This window comes from Staurois parvus, unplaced genomic scaffold (genome assembly GCF_062004578.1).
Source record: "Staurois parvus isolate SC_StPar_1 unplaced genomic scaffold, SC_StPar_1.0 ptg001462l, whole genome shotgun sequence".
Taxonomy (NCBI): Eukaryota; Metazoa; Chordata; class Amphibia; order Anura; family Ranidae; genus Staurois; species Staurois parvus.
In genome coordinates this window covers 993,016-1,002,345 of record NW_028319258.1, presented here as the reverse complement: position 1 = coordinate 1,002,345, position 9,330 = coordinate 993,016, and the positions used below count along the sequence as shown (strand labels likewise).

The following is a 9,330-nucleotide window of genomic DNA, read 5'->3' as shown; positions in this document are numbered from 1 at the left end:
TGCTTCGCAAGGTGTGTGTAATCCGAGTGACACTGCCCCCCTCCTTACCCACTGCTCCCACCTGTTGTACTCCCCCCCCACCCCCTTTTGTCCCACTGCCCCTCTCTGCAGGCAGAGCGCCGGACAAAGCACTCGGGACAAAATGTATGTGAAATGGGTTGAAACAGCAATGTTTTGCTATGTAAATTTTTTTTTGAAAAAAATGAAATTTTTTAAAATTATCAAATTTCCTGCCGCCGCCGGCGCCCGTACGTCCCGACGTCACAGGGACCGGAACACAGAAGCTGGATGCCGACATCGGCCGGAGGAGATGGCCGGGGACGCTGCAGGGGACACATCGCAGGAGCGCAGGACAAGGTAAGCGCTGCAGGGACTCCCTGAGCAACGCCGCATGGTAAGCCCGAGTGTAGCGCGGGGTTACCGCCAGGGAGGTTAAATCTGGTGTAAGGAGGCGACTCTGCGCCCGGAGATCTCGGATTTCTCCCGTGGTGTTCAGGCAGATCTCCACCTCTTTAACCCCTTGACGCCGAACGGCCGCATATTTGCGTGCATTTAGAAAATACATATGTCCTGAGAGCGTGCGCCCTGAGCGCTCCCAGCGCGTATGGCCACGGCTTACGGAAAGGTCCCGATTTCCCCTTTCGATCGGGACCTTTTCCGATCATGTGACCACCGTGCCGGCGGTCACATGACCCTAAAACCCTGCCAGCCTCCTGGCTTCTGAAACGCTTAAAGGGCCTGGAGGCACCGGCGCGAAGAGGTTAAGGTTGCCTCCCTCTGATCTATACAATCTGATTGTACGATCTCCTATAGATCCACCATTAACTATGAATCACACCAGGCGGGTCCTCGTACTATAGAGCAGATCTATGGGAGATTGTACAGTGTATGGGCAGCTCTAGGGTGGCAGTTTGATGGAAGAATCCCTGACAGATAATATGAAGGGATCTGGGAATGGTCAGGACAATGCGTACGGCTTCACTGACCGATCTTACTGACACGTTCCTGATTAGTCTGGACCAGGGGCGGACTGACCATTTGGAAACCCGGTCACTGCCCGAGGGCAGGGGTCAGTAGGGGGCCCCATGAGATGCCCCTGGTACCTTTTTCATAGGCTTTTTTGAATTTGGGCAAGGACACAGGGGCCCCATGATCCCCTATTGCCCGGGGGCCCCATGAGTTGTCAGTCTGCGAGGCATACATTGTACTCCTCCCCCATTGTACTCCTCCCCCATTGTTCTCCTCCCCCATTGTTCTCCTCCCTCTGTACGGATACATTGTATGAATGTGATTCTCTGTATCGTCTGCAGTGCTCGCCGCATCCAGGGACGGAGACAATGGATTGGCTGCAGTCTCTGCCCCGCCCCCTGTCATGGATACAATGCAGTGTCGGATCGGCCCCGCCCCCTGTAGGTGAAACTTGCACACACGGTCTCTGCGCTCCTCCCTTGTCCCCGCCTCTTCCTCCTCCTCCTCCAGTCATGTAGTAGGTGGGCGGGGCCGGACAGGCGGGACACGTCAGCGGTGATCGGAGGAGGATGGAGCCGGGCTGGGAGCGGGCGGTGAGGGCAGCGCTGTGTGTGACCGGGATCGGGCTGTCGGTGTACGCCTACCATGTGGAGACTTCCCGGGAGAGAGACCCGGAATACACCGCCCTGTGTGACATCAACCCCGACATCAGCTGCTCCAAGGTCTTCACCTCCAGGTCGGTGTATAGGGATCAGTGTATAGGGATCACCTCCAGGTCGGGGTATAGGGATCACCTCCAGGTCTGTGTATAGGGATCGGGGTATAGGGATCACCTCCAGGTCGGGGTATAGGGATCACCTCCAGGTCTGTGTATAGGGATCACCTCCAGGTCGGGGTATAGGGATCACCTCCAGGTCGGGGTATAGGGATCACCTCCAGGTCTGTGTATAGGGATCACCTCCAGGTCGGTGTATAGGGATCACCTCCAGGTCGGTGTATAGGGATCGGTGTATGGGGATCACCTCCAGGTCGGTGTATAGGGATCACCTCCAGGTCTGTGTATAGGGATCAGTGTATAGGGATCACCTCCAGGTCGGGGTATAGGGATCACCTCCAGGTCGGGGTATAGGGATCACCTCCAGGTCGGGGTATAGGGATCACCTCCAGGTCGGGGTATAGGGATCACCTCCAGGTCGGGGTATAGGGATCACCTCCAGGTCTGTGTATAGGGATCACCTCCAGGTCTGTGTATAGGGATCGGGGTATAGGGATCACCTCCAGGTCTGTGTATAGGGATCACCTCCAGGTCTGTGTATAGGGATCGGGGTATAGGGATCACCTCCAGGTCGGGGTATAGGGATCACCTCCAGGTCGGGGTATAGGGATCACCTCCAGGTCGGGGTATAGGGATCACCTCCAGGTCGGCGTATAGGGATCACCTCCAGGTCGGCGTATAGGGATCACCTCCAGGTCGGGGTATAGGGATCGGTGTATAGGGATCACCTCCAGGTCTGTGTATAGGGATCACCTCCAGGTCTGTGTATAGGGATCGGGGTATAGGGATCACCTCCAGGTCTGTGTATAGGGATCACCTCCAGGTCTGTGTATAGGGATCGGGGTATAGGGATCACCTCCAGGTCGGGGTATAGGGATCACCTCCAGGTCGGGGTATAGGGATCACCTCCAGGTCGGGGTATAGGGATCACCTCCAGGTCGGCGTATAGGGATCACCTCCAGGTCGGCGTATAGGGATCACCTCCAGGTCGGCGTATAGGGATCACCTCCAGGTCGGCGTATAGGGATCACCTCCAGGTCGGCGTATAGGGATCACCTCCAGGTCGGCGTATAGGGATCACCTCCAGGTCGGCGTATAGGGATCACCTCCAGGTCGGCGTATAAGGATCACCTCCAGGTCGGGGTATAGGGATCGGTGTATAGGGATCACCTCCAGGTCTGTGTATAGGGATCACCTCCAGGTCTGTGTATAGGGATCGGGGTATAGGGATCACCTCCAGGTCGGTGTATAGGGATCACCTCCAGGTCTGTGTATAGGGATCGGGGTATAGGGATCACCTCCAGGTCGGTGTATAGGGATCACCTCCAGGTCGGTGTATAGGGATCACCTCCAGGTCTGTGTATAGGGATCACCTCCAGGTCGGGGTATAGGGATCACCTCCAGGTCTGTGTATAGGGATCACCTCCAGGTCTGTGTATAGGGATCACCTCCAGGTCTGTGTATAGGGATCACCTCCAGGTCTGTGTATAGGGATCACCTCCAGGTCTGTGTATAGGGATCACCTCCAGGTCTGTGTATAGGGATCACCTCCAGGTCTGTGTATAGGGATCACCTCCAGGTCTGTGTATAGGGGTCGGGGTATAGGGATCACCTCCAGGTCGGGGTATAGGGATCACCTCCAGGTCGGGGTATAGGGATCACCTCCAGGTCGGGGTGTAGGGATCACCTCCAGGTCGGCGTATAGGGATCACCTCCAGGTCGGCGTATAGGGATCACCTCCAGGTCGATGTATAGGGATCGGTGTATGGGGATCACCTCCAGATTGGGGTATAGGGATCACCTCCAGGTTGGTGTATAGGGATCAGGGTATAGAAATCACCTCCAGATCGGTGTATAGGGATCACCTCCAGGTCGGTGTATAGGGATCGGTGTATAGGGATCACCTCCAGGTCGGTGTATAGGGATCGGTGTATAGGGATCACCTCCAGGTCGGTGTATAGGGATCGGTGTATAGGGATCACCTCCAGGTCGGTGTATAGGGATCACCTCCAGGTCGGTGTATAGGGATAATTGTTTGGGGATCACCTCCAGGTCAGGGTATAGGGATCGGTGTATGGGGATCACCTCCAGATCGGTGTATAGGGATCAACTCCAGGTCGGTGCATAGGGATCAGGGTATAGGGATCACCTCCAGGTCGGTGTATAGGGATCAGGGTATAGGGATCACCTCCAGGTCGGTGTATAGGGATCAGGGTATAGGGATCACCTCCAGGTCGGTGTATAGGGATCACCTCCAGGTCGGTGTATAGGGATAATTGTTTGGGGATCACCTCCAGGTCAGGGAATAGGGATCGGTGTATGGGGATCACCTCCAGATCGGTGTATAGGGATCAACTCCAGGTCGGTGTATAGGGATCAGGGTATAGGGATCACCTCCAGGTCGGTGTATAGGGATCAGGGTATAGGGATCACCTCCAGGTCGGTGTATAGGGATCAGGGTATAGGGATCACCTCCAGGTCGGTGTATAGGGATCACCTCCAGGTCGGTGTATAGGAATAATTGTTTGGGGATCACCTCCAGGTCAGTGTGTGTATGTGATCTGTACTATATGGAGATCCATGAGCTCCATAGAGACCACCCCTTGGGTGGGTTCGCGACCCATAGAGATCATACCAGGGCTCACCCATGGGATGGGCACGCGCCCTTCCGTAGAGACCACCCCTGAGGCACGCGCCCTTCCGTAGAGACCACCCCTGAGGCACGCGCCCTTCCGTAGAGACCACCCCTGAGGCACGCGCCCTTCCGTAGAGACCACCCCTGAGGCACGCGCCCTTCCGTAGAGACCACCCCTGAGGCACGCGCCCTTCCGTAGAGACCACCCCTGAGGCACGCGCCCTTCCGTAGAGACCACCCCTGAGGCACGCGCCCTTCCGTAGAGACCACCCCTGAGGCACGCGCCCTTCCGTAGAGACCACCCCTGAGGCACGCGCCCTTCCGTAGAGTCCACCCCTGAGGCACGCGCCCTTCCGTAGAGACCACCCCTGAGGCACGCGCCCTTCCGTAGAGACCACCCCTGAGGCACGCGCCCTTCCGTAGAGACCACCCCTGAGGCACGCGCCCTTCCGTAGAGACCACCCCTGAGGCACGCGCCCTTCCGTAGAGACCACCCCTGGGCCGGGTGTGCGCTCCGTAGAGGACGTGTAGGATGTGTAATAATTTATGATTTTGTGCTGTTATTGTCGGCTTTATATAAAATCTTTTTCCCATCTCTTCCAGGTGGGGTCGTGGCTTCGGATTGGTTGAAGGTATTTTGGGAGCACAGAGTCTCCTCAATCAGCCCAATAGCGTGTTTGGAATCTTATTCTACATCCTGCAGATAGCGCTTGGTGAGTGTTGGGGAATCCGATGAGAACACAGCGCGCCCTATCATTATTCTACAGGCATACCCTGACCCAACCTTCATCCAGGCTTCTTACCTGCTCCTGAGCTGTAGATCATGACATCAAGAAGGAAACTGCACGCCAAAATGTGTTCTAATAAGTACAGTCAGGAGGGCGTTGTCATGTATAACTCGGGATCAATAGTTGTGTTTCATATATCAGATAATCCTCCTATACCACCACATTCTAGATGGGAAAGCTTTATTGAGACTCCAGACCGAGATCCTACAACCTTCGTCATTCAACCACAAATACACAATCTGTTCTGTTTGTACGTAGAGCTGCACTGAAAGAAAACAAATAATTGGCAAACAATTGGGGACAGTTGGTAACCAATCCTGCCCATCGTCTAGTGGGAGTAGGTCACGTTCAACTGGACTTGTTTTGTAATATTGAGGATGTTTCGTAGTTTGTCCAAAATATTCCTTCAGTTCTAATGAGTGTCAGGACATTAGCCACCATTTATGTCCACACAGGTAGCACAGGGACCTAATCCATTCTCCAGGAAATGTGTAGATGTTTGGTAACCATCCTGTTCTTAAACAATCAACATCTACAATAACCCATCCTGTTCTTGGCCAGTCAGTGTCTACAAGAGCCCATCCTGTTCTTGCCCAGTCAATGTCTACAAGAGCCCATCCTGTTCTTGGCCAGACAGCGTCTACAAGAGCCCATCCTGTTCTTGGCCAGTCAGCGTCTACAAGAGCCCATCCTGTTCTTGGCCAGTCAGCGTCTACAAGAGCCCATCCTGTTCTTGGCCAGTCAATGTCTACAAGAGCCCATCCTGTTCTTGGCCAGTCAGCGTCTACAAGAGCCCATCCTGTTCTTGGCCAGTCAGCGTCTACAAGAGCCCATCCTGTTCTTGGCCAGTCAGCGTCTACAAGAGCCCATCTTGTTCTTGGCCAGTCAGCGTCTACAAGAGCCCATATAGTTCTTGGCCAGTCAGCATCTACAAGAGCCCATCCTGTTATTGGCCAGTCAGCGTGTACAAGAGCCCATCCTGTTCTTGGCCAGTCAATGTCTACAAGAGCCCATCCTGTTCTTGGCCAGTCAGCGTCTACAAGAGCCCGTCCTGTTCTTGGCCAGTCAGCGTCTACAAGAGCCCGTCCTGTTCTTGGCCAGTCAGCGTCTACAAGAGCCCGTCCTGTTCTTGGCCAGTCAGCGTCTACAAGAGCCCGTCCTGTTCTTGGCCAGTCAGCGTCTACAAGAGCCCGTCCTGTTCTTGGCCAGTCAGCGTCTACAAGAGCCCGTCCTGTTCTTGGCCAGTCAGCGTGTACAAGAGCCCATCCTGTTCTTGGCCAGTCAATGTCTACAAGAGCCCATCCTGTTCTTGGCCAGTCAGCGTCTACAAGAGCCCATCCTGTTCTTGGCCAGTCAGCGTCTACAAGAGCCCATCTTGTTCTTGGCCAGTCAGCGTCTACAAGAGCCCATATAGTTCTTGGCCAGTCAGCATCTACAAGAGCCCATCCTGTTCTTGGCCAGTCAGCGTCTACAAGAGCCCGTCCTGTTCTTGGCCAGTCAATGTCTACAAGAGCCCATCCTGTTCTTGGCCAGTCATTGACTACAAGAGCCCATCCTGTTCTTGGCCAGTCAATGTCTACAAGAGCCCATCCTGTTCTTGGCCAGTCAATGTCTACAAGAGCCCATCCTGTTCTTGGCCAGTCATTGTCTACAAGAGCCCATCCTGTTCTTGGCCAGTCATTGTCTACAAGAGCCCATCCTGTTCTTGGCCAGTCATTGTCTACAAGAGCCCATCCTGTTCTTGGCCAGTCATTGTCTACAAGAGACCCTCCTGTTCTTGGCCAGTCAGTGTCTACAAGAGCCCATCTAGTTCTTGGCCAGTCAGCGTCTACAAGAGCCCATCTAGTTCTTGGCCAGTCAGCGTCTACAAGAGCCCATCCTGTTGTTGGCCAGTCAATGTCTACAAGAGCCCATCCTGTTCTTGGCCAGTCAATGTCTACAAGAGCCCATCCTGTTCTTGGCCAGTCATTGTCTACAAGAGCCCATCCTGTTCTTGGCCAGTCATTGTCTACAAGAGCCCATCCTGTTCTTGGCCAGTCATTGTCTACAAGAGCCCATCCTGTTCTTGGCCAGTCATTGTCTACAAGAGCCCATCCTGTTCTTGGCCAGTCATTGTCTACAAGAGACCCTCCTGTTCTTGGCCAGTCAGTGTCTACAAGAGCCCATCTAGTTCTTGGCCAGTCAGCGTCTACAAGAGCCCATCTAGTTCTTGGCCAGTCAGCGTCTACAAGAGCCCGTCCTGTTCTTGGCCAGTCAGCGTCTACAAGAGCCCGTCCTGTTCTTGGCCAGTCAGCGTCTACAAGAGCCCGTCCTGTTCTTGGCCAGTCAGCGTCTACAAGAGCCCGTCCTGTTCTTGGCCAGTCAGCGTCTACAAGAGCCCGTCCTGTTCTTGGCCAGTCAGCGTCTACAAGAGCCCGTCCTGTTCTTGGCCAGTCAGCGTCTACAAGAGCCCGTCCTGTTCTTGGCCAGTCAGCGTCTACAAGAGCCCGTCCTGTTCTTGGCCAGTCAGCGTCTACAAGAGCCCATCTAGTTCTTGGCCAGTCAGCGTCTACAAGAGCCCATCTAGTTCTTGGCCAGTCAGCGTCTACAAGAGCCCGTCCTGTTCTTGTCCAGTCAATGTCTACAAGAGCCCATCCTGTTCTTGGCCAGTCAATGTCTACAAGAGCTCATCCTGTTCTTGGCCAGTCATTGTCTACAAGAGCCCATTTTGTTCTTGGCCAGTCAATGTCTACAAGAGCTCATCCTGTTCTTGGCCAGTCAGCGTCTACAAGAGCCTATCCTGTTCTTGGCCAGTCAGCGTCTACAAGAGCCCATCCTGTTCTTGGCCAGTCAATGTCTACAAGAGCCCATCCTGTTCTTGCCCAGATATATATATTTAAATGGGCCAAAGTATGGATGGGATGGTATCCTGCTGCTTGGGGTCCTCCTCCACTCAACCGATGGGCTCCCCTTCCAGGGTGGTTATTATAGAGGAATAAATCAAATCATATTGTATTACCCTTTAAAAACAGTTTTTTATTAATAAAAGTAATGCACTCACATTTACTCTGTTAAGACCGCTTTGTGCACAAAATGTGTCCTCCAGAACCTTTTCACAGGTGAAAATCCTAAAATTGCCCACTGGTGTTCGTATGGTACCATCGAGCGCCGTGACGTCAAAGCCCCTCCCCTACGCGTTACGCCACTGGTCACGTGGCTTCATCAGGGGAATTAATAATATATTTCTGGAGGAGTTAAAATATCAAAAAACTTTGATGGGTGGGTGTCAGTGTAGAGCAGTGGGTGTTCCTAGGCAGGCTGTATTTGCATGCAGACCGCCCACAGCTGATACTGAGCCTCCATGATTGATAGATCTGAAATCCAAGGAATGAACGGGGCGGTCCAGGGACAGTCAAGCTGGGGAGGAATGTATAAATGATGCTGGAAATCCTACGGCCAGGAAATGAGGTGGGCTCTACTTGACTTGCTTAAGCTTCTAATACACATTGTGAGAAACTCACAGTGTGCAGTGAAATCAGAGAATTCAATACAAGAGAGGATCCTTTACTCTTGCTTGCTGCTAATACTTTTTTTCCCCTCTTCAGGATTTGTGTCTTCAGTGGCCGCGGCTGCCACCCTCCTAGTGACATCACTGGTGTCCATTGCCGGCTCCCTCTACCTGGCCTACGTCCTCTTCTACATCCTGGAGGACTTCTGCGTCATCTGCATCACGACATATGTCCTAAACTTCTCCCTGCTGCTGCTGAACGCGGTGCGACTGCGCTACCTCACCGCCAAGCCTCAGAAGAAGAAGAAGAACAAGCGCAAGACGCACTAACAGGGCGTGGCCTTCGTGATGGCTTTCTGCATTATGTCTGCATTGACACACTCAGGAATTTTTAATTAACAGTATTACAATTTTTATAGAAATCAAATTTTTTTTTAAAAGGTTTCTTAGCCGTTTAATCATGGTTCAGGACGACTAGAGCGGATCCATCTGAAATGTTCCGCCAGATACAAGGACCTTTCTAGGGATGACGGTGAAATTTTGGGAAGATTGAAGCCAATGAGCAAACTTGTCTGTGGATCATTTTTGCCGCTAGGTGCCTTCAGAGAAAAGGGATATCCTGTACCTCGACCATTCCGAGCCTTGCGTTGTCTTCCAATAAATTGGTTGTTTTACA

At 53.2% G+C, this 9,330-nt stretch overlaps 1 protein-coding gene across 1 annotated transcript; it reads left to right on the top strand.

Annotated features, from left to right (window-relative positions):
- Positions 1-1,502: 1,502 nt before the first annotated feature.
- On the top strand, positions 1,503-9,330 carry LOC149435847 (vitamin K epoxide reductase complex subunit 1-like protein 1). The gene is made up of 3 exons (XM_089662387.1): positions 1,503-1,705; positions 4,983-5,092; positions 8,752-9,330. Exons 1-3 carry the CDS (start codon positions 1,539-1,541, stop codon positions 8,982-8,984), a joined length of 510 nt encoding a protein of 169 aa, XP_089518513.1. The 5' UTR covers positions 1,503-1,538; the 3' UTR covers positions 8,985-9,330.

Bases quoted from the DNA above. Each gene is read 5' to 3' on its own strand.
- LOC149435847 (XM_089662387.1), top strand. From the start codon at position 1,539: ATGGAGCCGGGCTGGGAGCGGGCGGTGAGGGCAGCGCTGTGTGTGACC. The intron at 1,706-4,982 runs GTCGGTGTATAG...CATCTCTTCCAG, and splicing joins TCCAAGGTCTTCACCTCCAG to GTGGGGTCGTGGCTTCGGAT. The intron at 5,093-8,751 runs GTGAGTGTTGGG...TCCCCTCTTCAG, and splicing joins CATCCTGCAGATAGCGCTTG to GATTTGTGTCTTCAGTGGCC.